Genomic DNA, 24,934 nt, shown 5'->3' with positions numbered 1-24,934 from the left:
TGGCTCTTGGCAGTGCCAGTATGACAGAAGGTCAGCTCGTTGGAAGTCTACCCGATCTAGGCCGCACGACTCTATGCCGCTCTCCAAGCACCATGTACACAACGTCGCTGCTTCTCAATATCTCGTAGGATAGACTGAGGACTCTCTTGCACCAAAATACTCGCGTTACATGCTCGTCCAGACAGGGCAAGACGAAAGTGCAAAAAGATGAATATATCAGTGGAATTCTCCCATCCTTTGCTGGATAGCAATGCTAAGAACAGTAGAAGGACTGGTGACCAGTGAAATGATCGTCAGTAGTCTGCTCCACGCCGCTTGTCCTCTCTGGTCTCTGGGATCGGCGGATAGTCGAAGAACCTCGCCTTTCCCTCTTCCCGGAATTTTCGTGGCTTTTTGACGGTACGGTGCGAGATCGGGCCAGCCTGGCCTCCCTTGATACCACAAAGACCATCGAGGTCCGGTATCAGGCGTCATGGGGTGCAATTGACTGTCTACAAGGTCGGGAAAAGCGGGTTGAAGCAGCCGGTTGCTTAACTGTAGCCATAATTGATGACCCCATACCCGGCTGTCGATCATCTCGCTCGTGTGTATGGGTTTCCACATGTCCCCAGGCTTATGAGCGCCCAAAGCCTGTTGCTGCTCTAGTGTACCTGGGTATAGCTGCGCGATTCGGATCACATCTATGCTAGATATGCTCTTCTTATGTGGGAGTTGCATGCCACCCGCATAAAAAGCGTCGTCGAGCCAGAATTCCACTCCGTCATTTCGTCGCCAACGAAGAACCTCTTGGTAGTTGGCAGCATGTCTCTTCGAAAGAACGAATTTTCCAGGACGTCGGGCTCCCTGCACGAAGTCGTAGGTCATGATGCTTGCGAAGTCGAAGTAGCCTACGCTCCTCATCGTTGGCCGCGAGAAGCCGTCGTTGGGACCTTGCATTTTGACATAGCAAGCAGCGGCAGGGATGTATTTACAGCCCAAGCATATTGCGAGCAGATTCGATCCATTTTGGCAGCCAGAGGTATTCCATGTTCCCAATCTCCAGCGAAGTCGGAGTTTGCAGCCATCGCTTTGGCCTCGAGATATCCTTCCAATGCCGTGCAGTCGAAGTAAAGATATTAGTTTCGATCAGGACCCTGGTGTTCACTGCAAGGTCGCCGTTAGTCATTCTATTCGGTGACTGTGAACGTTAGGACTTACTGCAGCGGACCCATAGCATGGCCCAGCTCATGCATCATGTTCTCAACCAGCCTGTCGAAGCGGACACCCTTGTCAGAAATCTGCGTGAGCCGATTCAGCACCAGGCGATGCTGTCCATTCATCCACGGATTTGCCGCGTCACACCCTCTGGTACAATGACTTGGATTATATTTGGTAGTCGGCTTTCCATCACCCAGCGAAGATGGTGTCGTCTCTGGGTTCTTAAGAGCGATTCCTCAATGTCATCAGATCGGTTCGCCCATTACAGATGCAGCGAAACTTCAATTCTCTCCGGCTCCCATCATAACAAGCCAAATCGGGGAGTATCATTACAGCCGAAAATTGAAAGGCTGGCCACCAGCCGGCAATAGCCTGTGCAGTCACCTCCAAAAGCTCCTTAGCGACATCATCATCTTCGAAGAAAGATGGGATCAGATGTCGAAGCACTCCCTGAGGAAAGGTAAGATCGCCGACATCAAACAGGCGAGCGGGCCACGGGCCCTGATAACGCGGACCTGACGACCCGCCCTCGAGCCACGATAAGGTGCTGAAGAAGCGCGGTTGAATAGCAGGCTTGGGCTTGTTGTACGGGTCACTGGTGCCTAGTCGGTCGGTAGCAGTGTTTGGGCTGTCCCGAGATGTGTGTTGAGAGCAGACTGCCAAAGCATGAAGGAGTGCCATCCAAACCAGGAGCAAGAGTGCCAAAGAGATGTGTGGAAGCATTGTTGTTTGTGTTGAGAACCACAAAAGAGTGTGCTGAGGCAAACGTATGTAGAATGGCCCACCGCGCCGTATGAAGCCTGTGATGCGCACGATGAGCTCGAGCTGGCAACATGTGCTGTTGTGATATTGCTGACATGATTTCGGTGTGTCGTGGCTCTTGTCGCAACGAATACCGGTAAAGCACGTCTGGTTCAATGGGCGTCTCCAGCTCAACTTTGAATTAGCCTTACCAGATCCTCACCTGACATTGGTCTCCCTGTGTCGACTATCACCTCTGGAAGAACCAAGACCTGCATCTTGATTCGAACCTGGACCTTGTTCCATCCCCTTCTGCTGCTTTATTGGTACTCGATCAGTGCGCCAAGCATCAGCAATCGCCTTCTCCAATTCCTCCGGCGAACACCTCTGCAAACCCTGCGAACCACAATAAAACTCATACAACCTCCCCAACAGCTGCTTAGGCGGAACAGCAGATTGGAACTCCTTATCCACCACGTCCGGAAAATTCGGCCTAAGTGTCCATTCCCCAACTACCTCCCAAATCTGATGGCCCCAAATATGACTATCCACCATATCCCTCGTCTCAACCGGCTCCCACATATCCGTCACCTTAAGCTCATCAGCCTCCCGCTTCTGGTCCTCGGTACCAGGGTATAATGCAGCGATCCTTTTGACGTCCACAGTCGATATCTGCCTATCTTCGATATGCACGGCGCCGCCGGTGAAGAATTTCGCGTCGAGGGCGTATCTGGTGTTGTCGGCGCGATAGGCTGGGATCACTGGCTTATACCCGTAGGGTAGCTTTTTCGTGAGAGCGGGGCGTGTCGGGTCCAGGAGCAGGGTTTGGGAGTCGTATATCATGATGCTGCCGTAATCGAAGAAATTCTTATTCAGACTGTAGCCGTGGAATTCTTCCAGGGTGGACTGCTCATACACTAGCAATGATTCGACCGCAGGAAAGTACTTCTTGGCTAGTTCCTTCTCCGAGCAAACCCGAGCCATTCGTGATTTTGAAGTTGGCTCATTCTTCCAGTCTTGGCCGTTTCGTGCATCGTCCGCCATTGCTACTCCTTTATCGTAACCTTTCACAGCTGCGCAGTCGAAGCGGAGGAAGTGGTCCCGGTCTGGTCGTTGGTGTTCGCTGGGATTGAGAGTCAGCATGCGTATTACATCAGCAAGTTTGCGTAGCTGGTAACTTACTGCAACAGTCCCATAGCGTGGCCCAGCTCGTGTACTATGTCATTGATCTGTTGAGTTCGTCGAACAGCAGGATCTGCTATCGCATCGTGCCGGTTCACAATGAGACGATGACGTCCTGCCTCCTCTCCCTGTAGGTTGCAGCCAATCCAGCACTCGCTCTGCTCGGAAGCTCCATTCGTGTCCGTGCCCTTCTTCGAAAGACGGATTTCCAGGGCCTCGGGATCCGTAGTCTCACCGTCCTCTTGCGAACCGCAAATACACCGGGGGTTCAGTGTCAGACCGTTCTCAGTCTCCAGGTGACAGTGCGGATCGGGATACACCATCAAGGATGACAGCTGGAATGCGGGCCACCATCTCGCAATAGCCTGTAGGGTGATTTCCATCAGGTCTTCGACTTCCTCTTTCTTAGAGAAGCAGTATGGTATGAAGTTACGCTTAGTCCTTTCATTGTAGATGCCTTCAGAGCCGTCGAAATGTTCGGTCTTCCATAGACCGTGGACCCGATGCATTTGTGGAACTTGGTTTCCCTCGTCCCGAAGCTCTTGTAGTGACTTGATGCTGAACCAGCGACGGTGAATGATCTGGGTGGCTTCGTTGTGTGGCGGTGTCGTGGTGAGGTCCGAAAGGGTGGCCGTTGAGTTAGACTGGTGTATGTCTACGGTCAAGGGTAGAGACAGAATCTCCAAAGACCGGGCCAGGACTAGGGTCAGCAGTAGTGCCGGCTTCATCGACCGCACTTTTGTCTGTTCTGTTGGCGCAGCTCGCGAATCGGTAGGGTCCCTGTTGAAACGCTCTGATGGTATATATTTCTTCGACCGGAGAGATTCCTCCTGATATCTGCACATGGGATTTTTGTGCTGGCAGAATGTGCCGTGATACCCTAATGGTAGCATGTCGTGAAAAGTACCACGAGCTCATGCCGCACCGTGGCACATATGTGTACCACGCCATCGTGCTTCTGCGCAATCCGGGGTAGGGCATGACCCTCCGCCTAGACACACATCGAGGCTCATCAATGGCTTTGATGGTACAAGCAGGTGTACGAACCGTCATGGCAAGACCCAGCGGGCGGCAGACCTGGAGATTAAGTACTGGTCCTTTCCATTGTGGACAAAAAATTATAGCCGTTGGAGCAGCTACGCAATCGTGATCATTCGATAGCAGATCCAAATCCCATCACCCATTTAACCCCCACCCCATCCCATGCCTAGCCAACCAAGCCTCCCACCCCTTATTTCCCCCAATATACATCTCACTATACCCCTCCACCTCCGCCCCCTTCCCACTCATCATACACCCAGCCAACCAATCCGCATACCTCCCATCGCCCACACTCCCCCTCACCACCGCCTTGCCGACCCCTCTGACCCCCTCAAACAACTTCAACACATTAAAGTCACAACTCGCGTACATGGATTGGAAGACCTCGATCTCCAGCTCCTCGACCCCCATGAAGCTTTCCTCGACCTGTGCGCGGGTGAATCGCGGGTCTGTATCCAGACGGACGTGGAGGTAGTATCTCCGTATCAGGCCTGCGACTCGGGGGGCGGTGATGGGGGTGTGGCTGATGATTTGGACGGGTGTGTGGCGGAGGAGGAAGTAGGGGAGGGTTGCGAGGAGGGAGGCGTGGGCGGAGAAGACGTTCTCGCCGTAGAGGATGGGCGTGCCTTCCTGATTGGCTTGTTGACAGGTTCGGAGGATTGGGGTGTGGACGCGTTGGTGGTGGGTGGTGTAGGGGATGGGGAGCTGGTTGATCGGGATACTGGCTTCGTGGTCGATGTCGTGGACGAGGAGGAGGGTCCAGATTGCGTTGCGCAGTTCGGCGGGGAGGGAGAGGAGTCCTGAGGCGGTCTGGTCGGTCATTGTCGGTGGGTTGTGGGTCGCTGGCGATGGTCGCTTGCGGATTTGAACTATCATGGTTCACAGAGTAGAGGTTAGACTAACGACCACGCGACAGCTTCTACAGTATATCGTCTCAGATTAGGTTCAATGCCACAGAGAGCTACATCCCACGCCGATTGGAGGTAATGATAAGAGACGTCATGCCGATCGTGTCGGTACCTCTTCTATCGACTGCACATGTGCTATATGCTGTGCCATTCCACTCGGCATGATGGAATACGATGATTGTATATTCATCCTACGATTAACCAGATGAAAGATGTAAAGCTGCCCTCCTTCCGCATTTGTTAGCGCCACCTGACTAAACGACGCTAGCTTGGCTGGAGTCTGTCCTCATCAACGATATAGGTCTACATAGCCAGTACAACACAATGGCTCTGTGTCGACTATGGTATACCCGAGTCGAGGGTGTCTGACATGTAAGAAACGACGTATCAAGGTCCGTCAGATCTCCCGACCACTACAACTCTGCATCCGTTAACACATATCGCCAGTGCGATATCCTGCGGCCATCATGCACCCGCTGCATAAAAGCACAGCGACAATGCGACTGGGAAGATAGCGATGCAGCATCTCTACCTTTCCGCAATGAGACGACTTATGCTCGCGGCCAACCACGACGACCTCGAAAGCATTCCCAGCGGCTGAACAGAACGACCACCTTGTCCATCTCGCCACCCACACCTATTATCACCCGTGCACTGCAATTCCCCCTCGAAGTCCACGCCTTCCAATACTGGATCACGAACTTCACCTCCATCATCTCAGACGGGAGCGATGAAGACATAGGCCACAGCTACTGCACCCACGCCCTACAGCACTACCACACTTCACCACCGTCCTCGAGTCTCCCCCTCGCTGTTGCCGCCTTCTCCCACGGCGTCTTCGCTCGAGCGAGAAAACATGACGACGCACTCCTCGCTTCCCAGCGTTGGTATGCGCGAGCCGTCGTGCAAATCCGTAAGGATCTCAACCGACTAGGAGATGGCGATGAGGGGGATCTAGATGCTTTGATCTTGTCCACGATGCTTCTGGCTGGGTATAGTGTAAGTCTCGCACGAAACAAAGTGTGCTATCATCTGCTCGGGCGTGCTGATACAATAAGGTAGAATGCAACCTACCCAGCCACAACCACCACCGCCGCCGACCGAACAACCGAGGAAAACTTCTAGACCTCAGCTCCTCACATCAAAGGCACAGCTGGCCTGCTCGAACTCATAGCTCAACGCAAGTCTATACAGAGCACAGATCTCGAGCGTCGGTGCGGGCGAATATCGTGAGCCATTTCCCCAAGGCCAACCATGCAAACACGAGTAAGGAGGCTAATACCTTGCAGTTGAAAGCCTGTCTGAACAAAGCGGAAGCGGTACCGTACTATCTACGGGATAATGATGTCTACTTCCCTCCTGGACCGCAACGGGATTTGGATGTTCTGCAGGTACGGGTTACGGATCTCAGGGCCCGGTATGCAGCCATAGTCAAGAGTAGCCGCTCCAGAATACAAGTGCATGCGTGGAGCGAGTCCGTTGCTCGTCTCCTCGCACAATTCGACGAGGTGCATAACGCATTTGTGGACTGGATGCAAGGACTACCGATGGGATGGCGATACTCGAAGCAGAGATTATCGGCGAAGACTTCAGATACGTTGGCTCTGCCAGCTGAGATTTCAAGCGAGGATGTCTACACTTTCAACAACATCACCCAAGCGATCGTCTGGCTGCAATACCACGCCCTACATCTCGTCGCCACAACCCTGTACTTACGCTTACTTCGACTGAACATCCATGACGAGCCCTGGCAGACATATCCCGACCCAGCCACGTCCAGCCAAACACTCCCACAAACCCTCAACAAACTAACCGCATCCTTTATCCTCAAGATCCCCTTCTTCTACCACCACAGACGCTTGACCCCACGAAAAGCCCTAATACTAGCCTGGCCAATCACAATCGCCGTTGGGACAAAAGCCTTCTCCGACAAGCAAGAGGCGTGGTTACAGAGCCGACTAGATGGGATAGCGGACGTGACCGGAGCCCAGATTTTGCGGACCATCAGCCAGAATCCCGCGTTCTGGTTCTGAGTCCGTCGTGGACCTCGACGGAGAGAATGCCCATGTCGTACCCGCAAACTCATGTTGGATGCGAATGTACCCTTGTCTTGCTCCGCAGCTAGCTCGCTTCGAGTAGAACGGCGGGAACGTGTTGAGACCCAGTGTAGTATGTTATCATCTGCATCTATTGGCGGAGTTAGCCAATCATCAATCCGAAGTGTGATCGGCATGTAGAAGAAGAAGTGTAATGCAAACGCAAGAATTTCAGACAACGGATCGCGTATATATATGACTCGTCACCCCTCCGCCGAGACGGAGGTAGGACAGCTCCAATATTTTGTAAGAGTATCATCATGGTAGTACGGGCAGATTGAGGAGGGGTAGGAAGCATACCTTTTAGTCTCCGCCCTAGCAATATACGCCATTCTGCAGCATTTCTATGCTCAGAGGAAGCTTGCTTTCGGCGAAAGACTTCATGTTGATGTTGTGTATTAGTCTGATAGCCCGACCAGTCAAGTCCAGGCCAGAGTCGTTCAACCTTCATCACCGTGATCGAAAGCAAGCTTGACGGGCTTCACTTTCTTTTTCTTTGACTTCGACGTGGCCTTGTTCTTGCTTGTCGGGCCATCATCGCAAGGTGCATCGATGTCTTTCTCCTCCCCAACGACCTTCCCCGCCTTCCTCTTCCTCGCTCCAAGTCCCGTTGACACCTTCGCGTCATCTTTCTTCCCACCATCTACAGGCAGCGCACCAGAAGCCCGCACTTCTTCTACTCCATCACCACCATCACCTTTCCCCAAGTCACCTGAAACACTCCCTCCCACGTCCTCACCGGGACTATCACCACCAATAGCATCAGCATTGAGTTTCTCAAGCTCGTCTTTGCTCACCACATCCCCACTCTCATCCACCACCGTCGGCCCATCGTCTTCATCAGCATTCTTATCTCGCTTAGGGCGAGCAAGCTGCCGTTCATGCAGGTCCTGATCGCCTCGGCCGGCTTTCTGATCGTGGAGACGCTGCAGGAAGGGCGGTAGGCTGGAGTCGTAGCTGAGGTCTTTTGCTTTGATTTTGCCGGCCATGCTGCTCGGACAAATGATGTGCCGTTCTATCTCATGGTTGGGTCCACCTTGCTTTCCATCTACTCGACTACGGTGTAGATGTGAAAGGTGTGTTCGTGCTTGGCGTGGAGGTGAAGGTCGAATTGAGAATTGTGCCTGCCGTGAAACCCTTGACGCGCCAAGAGCCACTTACGCAAGCGTCGAAGCTTCGCTCGCTAGTGGCTGTTGTTCGCCAGATGGGCGGTTTGACGAGGAGGAGAAGTGTAATGATAATGATATACTGCCACTTGTTCATGCCTTGTAGACGAGAGTATCGCCATTGCACTTGCCTGGGAACTTTTGAAACATCGCACTCCAGATAGGAAGGTGCCAAGAATTGCTTAGGAAAGCTCGAGGGACCTGCAGGCACCTCCTTTGAGACTTTTGGCGACAGGCGAGACTCGACAAGCCACTTCAGCCTCAAGTCTTGACCACCACACCAGATACAGTCACGAGATATAGTCACGAGATACACGACGAGACGATTGCTGGGCTGGATAGGAAGCAAGCCACGGCATCATCCTTGACTCAGACTCACCCTAGTCGCTCGCTTCCACCACTACCTGCGGACCACCGCATTGCGCCGCCCTATTCGCCCACCCCAAGCCCGGTCCCCACTACCCACTACCCACTACCCACCCCCGACTGACCACGAACCTCACCTCCGCCCCTCTGCGGGCCATACACATAAGCGACCATGGACTACCTCCGCGCCGTGCAGAAACGACTCCCCTCCACCGAGCAAATGCCGACACTAAAAGCACTACAAAACCTCTCCCTCAAAGACGCAACCGCCCAAGTGCCCCAAAGATTATCCTTCTTCCGGAAACGGATCCGCATAAGAGGCAACAGCAAAGTCAGCGTCCCCCTATACCTCGTCCTCCTCTTTCCCGTCTTGGTATTACTCTTAATACTCCTCCTCTTCGTGCGACATCCCAACAACCCTGCTGGACGATTAATACCCGCGGGAGCACCACCGAGTATCCGCAAGATCAGCGAGAAGCATGATAAAGTCTTCGTGACGGGATGTCTAGACCCGAATGTACAAAAAGATGCGCCCCGGGCGAACGCGGCGTTTGTGGTGCTGGCGAGGAACAAAGAGTTGGACGGGGTGTTGGAGAGCATTAAGAGCGTGGAGCGGCATTTCAATCGCTGGTTCAACTACCCCTACGTCTTCCTCAACGACGGCGAATTCAACAGCACCTTCAAAGAGACCATCCTCAACCACACCTCGGGAACCGTAGAGTTCGGCCGCATAGGCCCCGAGCACTGGGGCTACCCCGAATGGACCGACATGAACGTAGCCAAAGAAGGCATCCGCAAGCAAGGCGACGCGGCCATCATGTACGGCGGCATGGAGTCTTACCACCACATGTGCCGCTTCTACTCCGGCTTCTTCTACAAGCACGAACTGCTGCAGAAATACGAATGGTACTGGCGCGTGGAACCCGAAATCAAATACTTCTGCGACATCACCTACGACCCCTTCCTCCACATGGCCCGCTCGAACAAAACCTACGGCTTCACCATTGCGGTGAAGGAGCTGAAGGAGACGGTGCCGAATATCTTCCGCTACGCCAGCGCCTTCAAACGCACACACAACCTCACCTCCCAGGGCCTCTGGGAAATGTTCGTCGAGCCCAAAGAAGGGTTCAATCAAGACGGGACGGCGAAAAAGGATGCGAAACTCGAGGATCTTCCTAAAGATGACCCCAAGTATGCGGATCGACAGAAGCCTTTGCCGGAGGATATTTTGCGGACGGAACCGGGGGCGGGCACGATCCCGGAGATTGATCCCGAGGCGATGGAGGGGGAGGTGTATAATATGTGTCATTTCTGGTCGAATTTCGAGATTGCCCGGTTGGATTTCTTTCGCAGTCGGTTGTATGAGGAGTTTTTCGAGATGATGGATCGGAGTGGGGGGTTTTGGATGGAGCGGGTGAGTCTTTCTATATATCTTCCCCCATTGGAAAACTCAATGCTGGGTTTGAGAATTTGAATCTGCATTTGCTGACTTGATGGGTTTGGTGTGATGCTTAGTGGGGCGATGCACCCATCCACTCCCTCGCCGCCGGCGCCCTCTTATCCCCGGCGGATATCCACTACTTCCGCGACTTCGGCTACCGCCACACCACCATCCAACACTGCCCCGCCAACGCCCCGGCCCGTCAATTGCCACGGGAACCTTACTTGGAGCAGACTACTCTCCATTCTTTCAAGGATCGGGGTGCCGGGGAGAAGGCTATGAGGGAGGAGGATGAGTATTGGGCTAAATGGGATGGGGAGAAGGAGAATGGAGTGGGTTGTCGGTGTAGGTGTGATACGGATGTGGTGGATGTGGAGGGGAAGGAGGGGAGTTGTATTCCCGAGTGGGTGGAGATTGCGGGGGGGTTTGTTACGCCTAAGGGGCGGGAGTAGTGGCGGGGATATATATATAAGGGGGAGGGGGTTAATGTGTGTTGAGTGTGCGTGGAGGCAAGGGGGTTGTAGATACTTTGTCCATTGTCGAGCTGGGATGGGGAGAAGGGTTGGTAGCGTTTACGCATAGCATATCATCTGGAGTCCGTCCGGTTCTGATTTGATTTACCTGTGGAGTAGTTCAGCGTCGTACGCATCTTCCAACTCTCCGCAACTTTGCCATCCAACCACTCTCCCCAGGCCGGGACTCGCTTGTTACCTTATCACTCATCTGATCCCCACCCCCAGTCCCAACCTCTTACTCGTGCCATTGACTTAGGTAAGATCTCTGAACAAGTAGATTATGATTGACTTGACTTATATATCTCCATCTTCAGTCGTGGAAAAACCAACTCGGGTGACTTTTCATCTGAAATATCTACCGTGTCCCCGTTCCCACCGCCACGTCCTTACACACGAGCCATCTCTTCTTCTTCTTCTTCCCCGTCATCCTCGTTATCACCCGCCCCCCCCCTCTCACCTTTAACGACTCGAGTCCTTCAGACTTCCCTCGCGGAGAGCAGTGGATCATCAGCACCCATGTACCGTTTTTGCAACCCCCAGCACCCTAAGACACTCAGAATTCTAAAATGCGTACAGAGCGCCGGTGATCGCACCCCGCGTCACGGGAAATCCTGCCCCGACTGCAATATCCCTGACGGCGCTTGTGTGTGTGTGTGGCTTGAAGACTCGTGCGCGCAGTATGGTCGATGGGTAGGAGTTTCCGCACCAATTCGCGGGGCCCTTTTCGTTGATACTCTGGTGGTAAGTGAGGAGGTGAGTAGGCTGCTTTTTTGAGTATATCTCGGGTCATTGACAGGGCGACTTTCTGTACTGGAGATAGAGAGCGTTGGATCTTTCCGTCCCCATGAAAACCGAGCATTGGTAGCCATCGTGGACGACCCACTTGCAAGCTTCGTCTGGGGCCAACCACAAATCAATGCGATGATAGAACCCTGCTCTATACATCCCCAGCCCCACCCACCACCTTCTCCCTCCCCACCCTCTTCCCCCCCACTGTCCTCCCCCTCCCCTTCTCCCACTGCACCAACTGCTCCCCCGCCCCCAAATCCCCCTCATGCTCCACAAACATCCACTCCAACGCATCCCTTTCCACCACCACCCTCCCCATCTCCAACAAATCCTTCACATCCACCTCCACCACCTCCAACGCCCGGCCCTCGCGTCCCATACCCTCCGCCTCGAAAGCCGCGAACAGCATCTCTCGTCGCTCCAGTGTGATGAAGAGTGTACGGCCGTGCTGGTGGCCTAGTTTATTATGCGTGAGGAAGTCCCGGAGGTAGCGGTCCGCACTATTTTCATGCACGTCCGTTAACTCGGCAAGATCCTCCACGCAGATCAATTCCCCCTGCTTATACCGCCAACTCAGCGCCGTGCGCCACGCCAAATCATACACCTTCCTCTGCAACCTCGTACTGAAATCCCTCGGCCGCGGTCCAAAAGCCACCCCGCCTCCTCTTAGCATGGGACTTTTCTTGTCCCCTAAGCGCGCGGAACCCGTGCCCTTTTGCGGTCGGACTTTGCGGTTGGAGCCGTGGATCTCGTAGCGGGTTTTGGTGTTGGCGGTGCCTTGGCGGGTGGCGTCGCCTTCGTAGACGATGGCGCGGTGGAGGATGTCTTTTCGGAGGGGGAGGAGGAGGTGTGTCGACGGGTAGGTGGCGAGGGAGGTGGGTTCGAGGGAGGGGAAGGCGTGGGTGGTTAGGGTGGCTGTGCGGGCGAAGGGGTTTTTTTGTTGTTGGGGGTGGAATCTGGTTGGTTGGGGGAGTTTTGATGGTGGTGGTGGGATGGTTGGGCGGTCTTGTAGCGTGGCGGCTGTTGAGGTAGAGGCGAGCTGGGCATCCGCGTAGGCTTGCGCGATGGTTGCATTAGGTGAAGTGGTTGTTGTTTGCGTGGTTAGACTGCGAACGAAACATTGTCGCGTGTGGGCCGTCCATCTATTGCTATTACTACTGCTGTTGATGAGAGTATCTGCCGTTGTCTTTAGTCGTTTGGCTGACATTTCGGTGCTATGTCACGAGATGGTGATTATTGCGAAGTGAATGGATATTGTGCATCTCGGGGGTGAAGTCGTGACTCGTGAACACCGCAAAATGTTCGGGGGAGAGCAGGACAGCATCACTGTGATATTCAGGTCATCATTCTTCAATATCATGGCTATGGACAAGATGGCACGACCACTCACGCAATGCCTTCAATGCTCCCGTCACACCCACAAAGCATTGCACATCCGCACCTTCTCTACCACACCGCCCTCACGTCTCGAAGTCGAGCAGCAGACACCACCACCACCACCCCCCAATGATGCCCCTCCACCCGCCCAACAACAACAACAGCAACGAGATCCCTACACCGTCTCCACCCGCCATGCCGAGACTCAACTCCTCCATCACCAACGCCGCGTCCCCATCGGTTCCCGCCGCCGCCGCGCAGCCATGGCTTCCACAACCCAAATCCCCTTCTCGCAACTCCCCTACCAATGCTTCCAGGAAGCACGTGCGTATCTGAAAGAAGACAGGGATGAGAAGCTGGGCGCGATCCAGCAGCAGCGGGAACGTATCGAGCGACTGAGGCAGAAGAGTGTGCCGCCGGAGTATGCATGGAGGCATGAGAATCGGGTGCGGAGCATGCTGACTTCATTGGAGGAATTGAAGATCCAGGCCGATATTAATGATCCGATTGTGAAGAAGACATTTGAGGATGGGCAGGGTGAGACAACACCATCCCACTATGATCTACATGTCTGTGTGGACGACTCTTTACTGATTGAATATGATTGAATTGGCAGGCGACATGTCGAAACCCATCTACCGCCACCTAGCCGACAAACAATGGCGCGCCTACAAACGCCTGATCCTCATGCAACGCATCACGCAAATGAACGTCATCCCCGACGTCCTCCCCACCATCGACCCCACCGTCTCCACCGACCTCGCCTTCCCCATCATGAAACCCAGCTCCATCGACAACACCCCGCGACTCCCCCGCCTCAAACGCATCCAGCACGGTGACTTCGTCGACTCGGCCCTGAGCGAGAACGCACCGACCCTGTACATCCAACCCTACGACAAAGGCACGAGACTCGTCACTATCGCGGTCGTGAACGCGGACGTGCCGAATGTGGAAAAGGACGGCTTCGACTACCGCTGTCATTTCCTCGCCGTCAACATCCCGATAAGTCCGACGGATACGAGGGTGCAGCTCGGTCAGCTAGGTGACGATCAGGTCGTCTTGCCATGGTTGCCCGCTTGGGCGCAGAAGGGTGCTCCGTACCAACGCATGAGCGTGTTTATTTTACAACAAGCGCAACAATCACGATCACAATCACAAGCACAAGCACAATCACAACCACAATCACAATCACAATCACCATCCGTCAACACCGCCACGGACTCTACATCGCCTGGCATCCCCCTCGACGCCGCAGCTATTCGAGACGAACCCAAATACTCCACCCGCCTCGGCTTCAAACTCCGAAGTCTAGTCGACCGTTTCGCCCTGCAGCCTGTGGGCGTGGATCTCTTCCGCACGAAATGGGATGGTAGTATGGAGGGGGTGATGCAGAGGGCTGGGATCGTGGGATGGGATGTTGAGTTTAAGCGAAAGAGGATTGAGCCGTTGCCTTATGCTAGGAAGGAGGGGGGGCGGTACCGGTAGTATTATTTTTCATTTTTTCAAGCGCGAGTAGGCGAGAGGATGGGTGGGCTGGGGGATGGGATGGAAGTGAGATGGCTTAGGGGATTGGGGGAAGAGTATTGAACTGCTCTCTATGTATATTATACGTGTACGCGTCCCCCAGTAACACCCATCATTTTTCCACCGAAGCAAACTTCACACTGTCGGTACATCCTGCATCATTGTTGTGAGCGTTTTGTGGTAGCACGAATCGATCGGCCTCGTGGCTCCGACTCGTTTTCCTGATCAGATGCCTCCATGAAACGACCTTTCTCGCCATCATTCGAGCTGCTTTTACGGAGCAAGAAGCACCTCACTTGCGGCACGCTGCCCGCGGAAGACGAGATTCCTCGACTCGATCTACGGACCCCATTAGCGTTGGCCCGAGGTGGGAAGCATCTCGCCTAGTGTCTCGATATCTACAAACGGACTTGCACACTCCTGGACGCCCCCGTACAGTCGGCTGACCTGGATGGATTGCCTGTCCCCACTGTCTGCTCTCGGGGACGGTCTGGTCCTTCCCTTCTAAAGAGCAGCGGGTCACTACCTCGATTGAACTCCACACCGATTACGGTAGGCAATGCCTTGTCAGATGTGGCAGGGAAAGTGGAAAGTCCAAGGTTTGATTTCGTCCGATGCGCTAGGTCGGCGCTGGTTGAGGTATATTCTGGCCTTCGAGAGTGGGAGGTACGCCGCTTCTTCCGGCTGGACATCGTATCCTTTTGATGCGTGCTCTGGTCAGTGGAGTGAAGAGCCGCCGAAAGAAATGCGTTGACTTGGCCTCAGAGCTCATATACGTCAAGAATGAGGACATGGCATGGCGGTCGGGGAATTCCATGCCAGTATAAAGGGCTTGGCGACTTATCCTGGGCAAGCGTTCAGTATCAGCATCGTCCCGCTGTCTGATGAAGTTGTGGTGGAGGCTCGACCGGGCTACGCGGGCGGACCAGTACGGGAAATATACCAGATAGCGAGTGGAATCCGGTACGGCTCTATCTCGATCAGATGCATTGGCCTCCGGATTAGTCTTGAACGGTCGACGACAAAGAGGACACACCATCATCAATTCTCGCGATATTTCTGTGGGATCTTCTTAGCAGGCGCTGTTGGCACCACGAAGGCCTGCGACGCATCCGGTATCCACACGCGCATGAATTCCAGCAGCGCGTTCATCTGACTCGGCCTGATACGGACGGCGACGTGCCCGTCCGGTCGAACGAGATAGATGGTTGGCCGGAAAACACCGTACACCCGGTGAGCTACCTCGTCCAGATCGTAGAGGACTTGGAAATGCGAGACCGTCGCCGCTTGTGTGGAAATGATGAAAGCTGCCAATGGCGTTTCGGGGAGCATCTGTAATGCAGAGAGGACCTGCTGGTTTCCGTTGTAAGATGCTCTCCCGGTGAAGGCAAGCAAGGTCCAACCACCTCGATAGATGATGTCGTAGATATTGATGGTAGCTGTGCCATCGACGACTGCCGCGTCCAACGCACGATCGCCGGCTCGCACTCCCGAGCTCCGTTGTTTTTCTATCGAGAGGGAGCTAGAACGAACGTTGATGGTGAGTTCACTGAAAGCTTTTGCCATTGCGAATTCCCCTCCCGCATTCAGCAGGGGCTCGGCAAACCATCTGAATGCCAATTGCATTAGATACGGTGTATATAGAGTGGTATATTTCAGGCTGTTGTACTGCGCAACTTGCAGTGTCTTCCGTAGAGCATGCCGTTCTTCATCATAAGTAGCAAGTAAGGCCGTTGGCGCACTGTGCTTATAGACAGCTGCGAGCTTCCATCCCAGGTTGAATGCATCACCAATACCTGTGTTCATGCCTTGACCACCATTCGGAAGAATGGGATTGCTGACATCGCCCGCAAGAATGATCCTGCCGTCGATCATTCCAGGCCCAATACCCATGGATAGATCAGTATAGCTGAACCACTGCGGAAGGCTGAGCTGGACACTGTCATCTCCAGAGACTTGGCGCAATTCCGTCTGCATTTCGTTCAGTGTTGGGTCACGCTGCGGGAAGTCCTCCTTTGGTTGGACGAAGAGGATCCTCCATGTTTGCTCAGGCAGTGGGATGATTGCTGCAAAGCCGCGGTCGAAGTAAAGAAGCCACATTTGCTCGGCAGTCTCCAGACGCTTCCACTTGAGATGGCAGTCAATCTGGCGTATACCGACCCCGGTCTTTGTCGTTTGAAAATCGAGCTTGGTCCACGTTTTCGTAACGCCAGCGTACCCATCACAGCCGACCACATAGCTGAAAGCACCCTGCTCCTCTTCGTTACCGCACATCAGCTTCGCCACAACAGAGTCACTGCCTTGTGTCAGACCAGACAGCTTGGTTGTGAATTCGATCTCGATTCCTCTGCTCTCAAGGTCTTCTGCCAGTATACGCTCGTAATTATGCTGACCACAGAGCAAAACTTTGTGGAAGGGCGTTTCTTTCAGATACATAGTCCTTGGACCAAAACACGTTCCGTAGGCTAGTACCATCAACCGGCTCATATGGCCGCTGACCGCCTCCAACTGTCGCTGCAGTCCGAGAGCAAACATAACTTCCTGATTCCGCTGCATAAGATTCGTTGCTTTGGTCCACTTTGATAAAGCCGGTTTCTTTTCGATAATTCGGAAAGGTACTCCGTAGCGAGCGAGCAGGCTGGCAAGAGTTAGTCCTGTTGGACCGGCACCTACAATGAGGACTGGTAGCGCCTTCGCTTTCGAGTCTGGAAGGAAGATTCTGCGGTCTTGCAAAGGGCGCCGTGCTTGGAATGACTGCCATAATATTATGATCGTGGTGACCAGCGCAAGTGCGGATGCGATTGAGATTGATGTAGGGTGCGATGCTCCCAATCGCAGCAACTCGTTGTATAGGTCGAGATATCCCATCGTTGCGGTCATGTCAGCGCAAACTCATGGTTATGGACCTGCAACTTGCAGTTCAGAGCACATCGAAGCCATACGAAAGGGGGGGGAGGGCCTAGGCCTTCGCTATCAAGGCGATGATTCAGCCACATACGGAAGCAGCTAACTCCACTGAATGATGACGGTATTGATGATTACATTGATAAATAGAGGTCAAGTGAATAGAGCATGAAACCCCAGATGGAAGCAAAATGAGATTCATACTTGAAGCAGAGGACTCTGCATGACCTTGTTATTCTTTGTTACAGTCGCGTCGTTATTCGATCCCGACCACTTTTAGTGTGTGCCATTGTCGGAAACCGTTGGCTTGCGTTTGAACGTAGCTAAAAAGATATTGGGGTTTGTGCTACTTTAGCAGTCCTTATATGCTCTGGGATCATCCACTCTTTGTTCCTATTCGTATTGCGTGTTAAAGCCGATCCTCTACAAGCCTCGCATATGCGAAGCGGCCACTACGTGATCACGATGCAATGGCCAGACTTGTACTTGCGCATCAAGGCCTTGCAGAAGTCCGCATGGCACTAGGTCTAGCAGCAGACCTAGGTGACATGCCTCGATAGCGTCAACGTAGAAGAAGCTATGGTAAGTTGGAAGGGGTGACTAGGCCGCGAGTACTCCCGCAGTGCTGGAGTTTCTTCAAGCTGCTCAACATACTTTTGATAGATACATCAACCATCTCACCACACTTTGAGTTGTGGAGTTGACTGCAGATCGAGGACGCGGTTCAATTCTATGCTTTTATTTTACTCTATAAAATCGACCTCAGCCTGAACAAATTTCGCCGGATCACTTTCACTCGTTACTTCCACAGGTCCCTTAGCACCCTCAGGCGGTAGCGCCCAAGCAGGTAACGGCGTCTCATAGCCCCATCTCCCATCCGCATCAGCATACTTCTTCGCATGAAGATAAATCCCCAGCTCATGAGGACCGGGGTCGGAATACAACGGCGTGTCACAAATCTCACACAACTCTCCTGTCATTTTCTCCGCTTTCTTGGCATTGTAGTCAGCCACCATTTCGTCTTCGTAGGCGACCGCTTCGGCGATTTCATCTTTGCCCATGCGGGCTAGGCGGGTCATTATGTCTTCGTCGTCATCTGAGGTGCTTACGGAGTGGCCTAGAGCGGAGCCGAAGACGCGGCGATTGGCGTAAATGGGGTCGTTACTTATAGGGTGACCAAGGAATTGGAGATGGACGCGAAGTTGGTGGGTGCGGCCTGTAAGGGGGAGGCAGCGGACGATGGAGTAGCCTTGTTTGGAAGGACCTTCTTCTATGTCGGTGTTCGGCTGTGGAGGTTTGGGTGGATAGTACGCCAGTCGCTTGAACACAGTCTTGGCTTGTTTGCCATTCGCACGAACTCTGTTCAGCCCCAGTTTCGGCGAGATCTGCAGGATCGGCTGCTCGCAAACCACATCCTCGGCTGGGAACTCCCCTCTCACCCTTGCCACATACTCCTTCCTCACCGTCCTGCCCATCAGCTGTTCCGTGAGCGCCTCCGCAGCCTTCTTATGCTTGCCGATAAACATGACCCCACTCGTCAGTCGATCCAGGCGGTTACAAGGAAGTGGGTTCCATTGGTGGCCCCTCTGCGCACGCATAATTTCCACCACGCTGTTGTAATTGTAGCGGCCTGCAGGGTGAACAGGTACACCGGCAGGCTTATTGATGACGATCATATCGTCGTCTTCATGTACGATACCGATGGGCTGGGCTGTCACGGGCGGCTCATGGCGATGCAGAGTATGACTTATCACATCGCCGTTCTTGACGTGAGCGATGCGGGTGGACGATTGACCGTTGACTTGGATCTTGCCCGTATCTATGGCATCTTTCTGGACGTGTCAGTCAGATAATTACAATATCCTATCGCCGACTGCAAGCATACATAATACTCCTCCGGCCGGTCACGAAACTCCTCGCGAAAGATGTCCAACAACTCTCTCCCCCGCCATCGCTCTTTTACGTTTGTGTTGTATGTAAAGTGGTATGGCGCAACTCTGCGGAGATTGTCTTCGAGGTAGTAGGGTCGAGGCCATGGGTCGCAGGGTGTGGTTATCACATCAGGTGGAGGAGCGAGGGATTTCGTGGATTGGACGGGAGGCTCGACGGTCGTCAGTGCCATGGCGGAAGCAGGAATGCGACCCCGGCGCAAGAGGTGTGCGAGCACACGGGGCGATGGCGCCAGAGCTGATGGGGTGGAGGATGCAAAATATGCGAATGGCAACAGAATGTCAAGGCTGCATATACGTGTGCTTCAAGTCAGAAGTCTAGGTTGAAAGCTTAAATTTATGCTTCTTTGCCATGCTTTGAGGGGATGACTGTCCTTTACTGTACTCCTACACCACGAAAACCCGAAGCCGTGACGATTTGCACAGTGTTAGCTGGAAAGCAACTGTCGTCTCGACGTGTCTTCGTTTATGCGTGAGCGCCATGGTGATGATGGTCCTTGCTCGGCCTTGAAACGCCTGCAGACACGTCTATCAGCATGCCCGTACAACAACAACTTCACGCGGGCTCCAACAATACAAGATGACGTACCTAATGTAGGATGGACAAGCAACTCATCCTCGAAGATATCGAATCTCCTCCCCTTCGCCCACGCATCTATGGCTTCGAAGTTCTTGCATTCGTGCCAGCCTTGAAACACTGGGGAGGGATCGGTGTTGTTGGGTACCCATTCGAAGCCAATCAATGTAACGTCGGCTTTGCACGTGACTTCCTGACGGAGCTGGTCGATGCAGTGGTCTAGTTGCGGGTCGTCAGTGATATGTTGCGTGGGTGATGGTGGGTGCTTTCGGCGAGATGAGTGAGCTGCGTACCTATGTGGAACAACCCCATGGTAGGATCACGTTCGTACTCGTCTTCATAGATGTGTTGTCTGATTGCTTTCTAAAGAGTACCCAAGAGTCAGCTGAGCAAAGAATCATTACTTCTAATTTCCTGCAACAAGCTTACCAAACAATGCAAGAGATGATACACCTCTACGTCCCTCGCCACCATTATTAGCATAATGTCGAGGAGAAACCGAAAGCTACTCAATCCCGATCTACCACCGAACTATCCTATAGGAGGACAACTTACCGGGTACCCCATACCACCCACTCCCATCCGCCAGCTCCACGGACGTCTTATTCGCCTTCTCCAATTCCTCCTTCGTTACACGAATATTCTGGTTCTCGAAAAGGCCATGCCAAGCTCGATCTAGTCTGGGACTTCGGGATCCTTTATAGATGTTCGTGGCGCCGAAGGAGGCGTCGATGAACTTAGCTTGGGGTTGTAGAGCGACTTGTGCGGGCGCTGTTGTACGATTGATTGTGTCAGAACTTGTTTCATTGCTCTTGCTAATCCCGGGACTGGACGTGGTCATGTTTGGACAGGGGTGCTCACAATACAGTCCTAGGTCTGCAGTCGCTCTTCTCGAACGCCATTGAGCAAGATTCGTAGCGCTCAGGACGATGTTGACCATCAACAGTACCACCAATCCAGTCAACGCCACTTTCACTCTAGGCGTGGCCTGACGATGCCGTGCTTGTCTCTGTAAAGACTCGTCAAGCCATCTCTGATTACTCTCGTCACTTGTGCGGTGGGTGAGGAGAGCTTCCGAGTCATCGGGGGAATGCTCAATCTTGGTATAGGAGGATTTCATGATGGTGGGACTTCCTGCAGTATACAATCCAGATTGACTTGTCGGCCAAATGCTGTGGATGTTTTGCTGCTGCACAATTCTCTCAAGGTGTAATACAGACTGCCAACAATCAGCGAGAACGAAAATGTAGACCGCAAGAGCAACAACAGTTACAGGACATGACAGTGCTCAGGAGCATGACTATAAACCCACTATAGTCTAGTCAAGGCATGTTAACGGTAACAACTTGATGCTCGGAATGCTGTATAGCAGGCTTCTTCGGACACGAAGTCAGTACAGTCATACTAACGACCTTACAGTCAGTGTTGCGCTACTTAGTCTTGGCAAGCAACTCGAATGTGGCATTCAGCAGAGTAATGATGGTTGTGTGGCTGCAAAATTCCAGATCAGACCGCGGGAGGCTCGAGCCCTATCTGTGAGACTGTTGAGACGGCCACTGAGGCACAAGAAATTGGAAAGCCCGTTATGTTGAATGCTCTGGAGATAATTATGGACACCTACAGGAACCCGGCGGCACATCGAGCAAGCCACTCTGCGAGGCGATTAAAGCCGGCAAGGTCTCTTGACCGAAAAATCTGAGCTCCGTGGGATCGACCAGACAGTTACAGAGCGTCCAGACGAGACCAGAGCCTCCCGGTGTGTGACTGTCCAGGCTCCACTAGTCATATCCGAGGCCAGCAAGCATTGTCGGTACTCAGACTCGCAGCGACGACACAGCTGACTGCTCTTGCGACTGTATGCTCCGGAACTCAAAGCATATATCCTCGATGACTACCCAAGTAACAACCGATCGCCAGGAACATCACCAAGAACAACATCAGGATACAATCAAACTCGACTTTTGACGACCATGCACGCCACTACAATCGCCGCCGCTCTCTTGAGCATCGCTTCATTCACTCTGGGGGCTGCCATTCCTCGTAAGCTGCAAATCTCCTCTCACTCGCTTGAGTTTTGGAGGTCAGGCTGATAGATGGAATGAAGACAAGATCTTGCCTGATGCGGACCAGTACAATTATGTCGACGTGGCCAAGCGGGTCGCTCCCGACGCTGACGAGTACAATTATGTTGATGTGGCGAAGAGGGTCGCTCCTGATGCTGAAGAGTACAATTACGTCGATGTGGCCAAACGTGTGGCCCCAGACGCGGATGAGTACGACCACGTTGATGTCGCAGAGAGGGTGGCACCAGATGCGGATGACTACAACTACCTTGACGTAGCCAAGCGCGTGGCCCCGGACGCCGACGAGTACAACTATGTCGACGTAGCTAAGCGTGTGGCCCCAGACGCGGATGAGTACAACTACGTTGATGTCGCAAAGGGGGTTGCACTAGATGCGGAGGAGTACAACTACGTTGATGTGGCGAAGAGGGCTTCCGATGCAGATGCAGTCTACTGAATCGTTCCGGGAGGCTCTCGGGAGGCAGGGAAGAAGACCAGAGGTCTATGTCGAGCACGGAAGGGTCTGTGGTGTGAGTTGAGGTATACAGTATGTTGTTCGCAAGCATCCTGTACGCCGAGATAGTGCGATGAATATCAGAGCAACGCTCCTCTGCATGATTTCTGGATCACATTTCTCCATCTCAACGACCTCTCCGATACCATCGCCATTCTGGAGTCATCACAGTAGTCTTCCGTCATTCTCGAAGCCGAGTTGTCTTGCTTACACCATGCTCGCCTTGAACGGATTAGGTCGTTTGTACTTGGAAGGACCTTGACAGACGCCAGTGGACTGTGTCTACCATGCTCTCCAGGCAGTTCATGTGACCATCTTTGTCGAATTGTGACGCCCTAACGCCTAGATTCGTGGGATTTTAAATTTCACAATGATTTACCTGCTCTAGACTAGAGTTACTAGTGTGAAGCTTATGTGTTCTAGCGCCGGCAACGCCAAATGTTTTTAGATCGCCATCCGTATGAACACCTTCGACCAGGAACTATCTTCATAATGTTAGTGCAAGTCACTACCCTCACGGAAGCGGATATCTCTGGAGCCGTAACTTGTATCCAGCAGGCTTTCAAGGACGATCCGTACAACCACTGGGTGTTCGACAAAGACAATTTCTCCTTTGAGCGAAATGCCGTCTCCCTTGCCATTAGATGCAGATGGGGCATGAGCCATGCTCTCTTCCATGTGGCCAAAGATAATGACGATCCAACCGGTGAAGTCCTGGGTGTGGCGTGCTGGCTCCCTCCGCGCTCCTCGCAGACGGCGTTGATTTGGCATGACTGGGCGGGCGACTGGTGGCTATGGTTCTCTCAGGTCCGAATGAATATGTGGTACGGCCGGGGTGGACTGAACGTTCAGCGCTACTGGATCTGGAAAGCGCGACAGGCTGAGGCACAAGAACAACTCTGGACTGATGCAAAAGGATACTATTTCTGCAACATCGTGACTGTGCTACCAAAAGCGCAAGGCAGAGGTATTGGGAAGCTGCTCTTCAAGCATGTTATTGATCAGGCTGATCGCGAGGGCGTGAAGTGCTATCTGGAGAGCAGCCGTGCCGTGCCCAACATGGCTATCTATGAGAAAATGGGATTTGACATGGCGAGGGAGATGGAATGTGCTGATGATGGGACTGCGATTACGCTCTATTGTATGATGCGCGAGCCGAAGTTGAGCTGAGTCCTCATTGACCACTACGGCGGTAACTGATATGCTGAGGCCTGCACTGTCGATATACTGACAAGCGGACAATTTTCACGGTGCATAATGCATTGGAAGATGTGAAGATGTGAAGAAGTGAGGACGACACGTAAAACTGACCTGCTGCTGCTTTAGTCTGGTATGGTGTAAGGTCAAGCCACGCAATCTCATATCAACAAGCTCACTAATCTAGACCAGGATTCCGTCTCTACTCTATCGACAAGAAGACAATAGCGAGCCCTGCGATCGCAGCGCCGGGCAACGCGTGAAATACGGCGCCCTTCGTCCTCCCGGAATGATAAATAAAGAAGCCATCGGTACCTGCAACGAGGAACCCCATTATAGCAAGCACAGTCGCGACTTCCGTCCACTTGTTTTGGTAGGCGAAGACGAGTAGAATGATGCCCGTAAAGAGCTGTCGGACGGACATCAGGCTTATGTAGGATAATGTAGTGTCCTGGGATTGCTTCTCCGGTCCCGAAGCAGCGGTGAATGACTTCCCAATATTGCTATAGTCAAAGGGCAGACCAAAAGAGGTCGCGAAGCCAACAGGGTCGAAGATGCCTTGAGCGCCTGTGAAGATGGAGAGGACAGCGAAGATGACGGCTGTGGCCGTGAAGACTGGTGGTAGATATTCGAGCATGGTGTACTGTATTGTGCCGAGCTTCTAGCTGTGCCACTTCATGACTTTGCATCGTCGAATAGAACAGGCGCGGAGCCATTCCGCAGGCACCAACAGGCAACAATGGCCGACCATACATACAGTCGCTGCTCCATGTCTCTGAAGCATGACAGTATGGAACGGTCGTGTGAAGTACAGTATAGCAGAAGAGGCGATGCTCCTTTCATCGGGAGATAAGACTGCTCCAAAGCTTGAGGCATGACAGCGGCAACCCACCCTCGGGTCGCATTGATATCAGGCCCGCTCGAGGTGTCCCACGAGTACTTCAAGCACTACTACGAGCCTCGCATCACCAAGGCAATTGCCGCGGACGACCACTTTGTCGTCGGACCAGTGAGTGGCATCGATGCACTGGCCCTCGATCATCTCCTCGATACAGCTCATGTTCCCCCCTCTCGTATCAGCGTTCACATGGCCGGCTTCGAAGCTCTCTCTCGCCCAGTGTTCGTCAAAAAGTTGGAAAGCAGAGGTGTCCAGGTCGTGAACGTCAGTGAGGCAACGACGACATGGGACCGCGATGCAGCCATGACACGAGCAAGCGATTATGATATCCTCCGCTACCGCACGGAGTGGGAGCAGCAGGCTATCTACGGACACCGATGGAGAGCGCGGGTAAGTAACACCGAGAGGAACGAGCGAAGGGGTCACGATTCGCGGCGGGAAACCTGAGTGGTGAAGAAGAGGTGTAGGTGGAGTATGTCAAGCATTTGG

The 24,934-nt window shown here is 53.3% G+C and overlaps 14 protein-coding genes across 14 annotated transcripts; 6 read left to right on the top strand and 8 right to left on the bottom strand.

The window, feature by feature from the left end:
- Positions 1-293: 293 nt before the first annotated feature.
- LTS14_000351 (uncharacterized protein) lies at positions 294-900 on the bottom strand (the record flags this gene model as incomplete). The annotated part of the gene is made up of 2 exons (XM_064833064.1): positions 294-431; positions 562-900. 2 exons carry the CDS (start codon positions 898-900, stop codon positions 294-296), a joined length of 477 nt encoding a protein of 158 aa, XP_064699333.1.
- Positions 901-2,157: 1,257 nt separating this feature from the next.
- On the bottom strand, positions 2,158-4,013 carry LTS14_000350 (uncharacterized protein; the record flags this gene model as incomplete). The annotated part of the gene is made up of 2 exons (XM_064833063.1): positions 2,158-3,061; positions 3,121-4,013. The coding sequence occupies 2 exons, from the start codon at positions 4,011-4,013 to the stop codon at positions 2,158-2,160; spliced, it is 1,797 nt and encodes a 598-aa protein (XP_064699332.1).
- Positions 4,014-4,296: 283 nt separating this feature from the next.
- On the bottom strand, positions 4,297-4,983 carry LTS14_000349 (uncharacterized protein; the record flags this gene model as incomplete). The annotated part of the gene is made up of 1 exon (XM_064833062.1): positions 4,297-4,983. One exon carries the CDS (start codon positions 4,981-4,983, stop codon positions 4,297-4,299), a length of 687 nt encoding a protein of 228 aa, XP_064699331.1.
- A 942-nt stretch (positions 4,984-5,925) lies between these two features.
- On the top strand, positions 5,926-7,102 carry LTS14_000348 (uncharacterized protein; the record flags this gene model as incomplete). Its single annotated transcript, XM_064833061.1, has 3 exons — positions 5,926-5,956; positions 6,004-6,068; positions 6,359-7,102. 3 exons carry the CDS (start codon positions 5,926-5,928, stop codon positions 7,100-7,102), a joined length of 840 nt encoding a protein of 279 aa, XP_064699330.1.
- Positions 7,103-7,605: 503 nt separating this feature from the next.
- LTS14_000347 (uncharacterized protein) lies at positions 7,606-8,154 on the bottom strand (the record flags this gene model as incomplete). The annotated part of the gene is made up of 1 exon (XM_064833060.1): positions 7,606-8,154. The coding sequence occupies one exon, from the start codon at positions 8,152-8,154 to the stop codon at positions 7,606-7,608; it is 549 nt and encodes a 182-aa protein (XP_064699329.1).
- A 715-nt stretch (positions 8,155-8,869) lies between these two features.
- On the top strand, positions 8,870-10,590 carry omh4 (O-glycoside alpha-1,2-mannosyltransferase 4; the record flags this gene model as incomplete). The annotated part of the gene is made up of 2 exons (XM_064833059.1): positions 8,870-10,111; positions 10,213-10,590. The coding sequence occupies 2 exons, from the start codon at positions 8,870-8,872 to the stop codon at positions 10,588-10,590; spliced, it is 1,620 nt and encodes a 539-aa protein (XP_064699328.1).
- Positions 10,591-11,590: 1,000 nt separating this feature from the next.
- yml6 (54S ribosomal protein yml6, mitochondrial) lies at positions 11,591-12,649 on the bottom strand (the record flags this gene model as incomplete). The annotated part of the gene is made up of 1 exon (XM_064833058.1): positions 11,591-12,649. One exon carries the CDS (start codon positions 12,647-12,649, stop codon positions 11,591-11,593), a length of 1,059 nt encoding a protein of 352 aa, XP_064699327.1.
- A 151-nt stretch (positions 12,650-12,800) lies between these two features.
- MRPL35 (mitochondrial 54S ribosomal protein YmL35) lies at positions 12,801-14,304 on the top strand (the record flags this gene model as incomplete). The annotated part of the gene is made up of 2 exons (XM_064833057.1): positions 12,801-13,356; positions 13,436-14,304. 2 exons carry the CDS (start codon positions 12,801-12,803, stop codon positions 14,302-14,304), a joined length of 1,425 nt encoding a protein of 474 aa, XP_064699326.1.
- A 1,080-nt stretch (positions 14,305-15,384) lies between these two features.
- LTS14_000343 (uncharacterized protein) lies at positions 15,385-17,211 on the bottom strand (the record flags this gene model as incomplete). Its single annotated transcript, XM_064833056.1, has 1 exon — positions 15,385-17,211. One exon carries the CDS (start codon positions 17,209-17,211, stop codon positions 15,385-15,387), a length of 1,827 nt encoding a protein of 608 aa, XP_064699325.1.
- A 779-nt stretch (positions 17,212-17,990) lies between these two features.
- Positions 17,991-19,369, bottom strand: RIB2 (DRAP deaminase; the record flags this gene model as incomplete). The annotated part of the gene is made up of 2 exons (XM_064833055.1): positions 17,991-19,079; positions 19,133-19,369. The coding sequence occupies 2 exons, from the start codon at positions 19,367-19,369 to the stop codon at positions 17,991-17,993; spliced, it is 1,326 nt and encodes a 441-aa protein (XP_064699324.1).
- Positions 19,370-19,583: 214 nt separating this feature from the next.
- LTS14_000341 (uncharacterized protein) lies at positions 19,584-20,893 on the bottom strand (the record flags this gene model as incomplete). Its single annotated transcript, XM_064833054.1, has 3 exons — positions 19,584-19,702; positions 19,786-19,992; positions 20,329-20,893. The coding sequence occupies 3 exons, from the start codon at positions 20,891-20,893 to the stop codon at positions 19,584-19,586; spliced, it is 891 nt and encodes a 296-aa protein (XP_064699323.1).
- Positions 20,894-21,743: 850 nt separating this feature from the next.
- Positions 21,744-22,293, top strand: LTS14_000340 (uncharacterized protein; the record flags this gene model as incomplete). The annotated part of the gene is made up of 2 exons (XM_064833053.1): positions 21,744-21,813; positions 21,878-22,293. 2 exons carry the CDS (start codon positions 21,744-21,746, stop codon positions 22,291-22,293), a joined length of 486 nt encoding a protein of 161 aa, XP_064699322.1.
- A 549-nt stretch (positions 22,294-22,842) lies between these two features.
- On the top strand, positions 22,843-23,520 carry LTS14_000339 (uncharacterized protein; the record flags this gene model as incomplete). Its single annotated transcript, XM_064833052.1, has 1 exon — positions 22,843-23,520. The coding sequence occupies one exon, from the start codon at positions 22,843-22,845 to the stop codon at positions 23,518-23,520; it is 678 nt and encodes a 225-aa protein (XP_064699321.1).
- Positions 23,521-24,421: 901 nt separating this feature from the next.
- Positions 24,422-24,912, top strand: LTS14_000338 (uncharacterized protein; the record flags this gene model as incomplete). Its single annotated transcript, XM_064833051.1, has 2 exons — positions 24,422-24,835; positions 24,865-24,912. 2 exons carry the CDS (start codon positions 24,422-24,424, stop codon positions 24,910-24,912), a joined length of 462 nt encoding a protein of 153 aa, XP_064699320.1.
- Between the last annotated feature and the right edge of the window lie 22 nt (positions 24,913-24,934).

Source organism: Recurvomyces mirabilis (assembly GCF_035927965.1).
Source record: "Recurvomyces mirabilis strain CCFEE 5264 chromosome Unknown scaffold_1, whole genome shotgun sequence".
Classification (NCBI taxonomy): Eukaryota; Fungi; Ascomycota; class Dothideomycetes; order Mycosphaerellales; family Teratosphaeriaceae; genus Recurvomyces; species Recurvomyces mirabilis.
The sequence above is the reverse complement of the archived record's forward strand: the minus strand, read 5'-3'. Positions and strand labels throughout refer to the sequence as shown.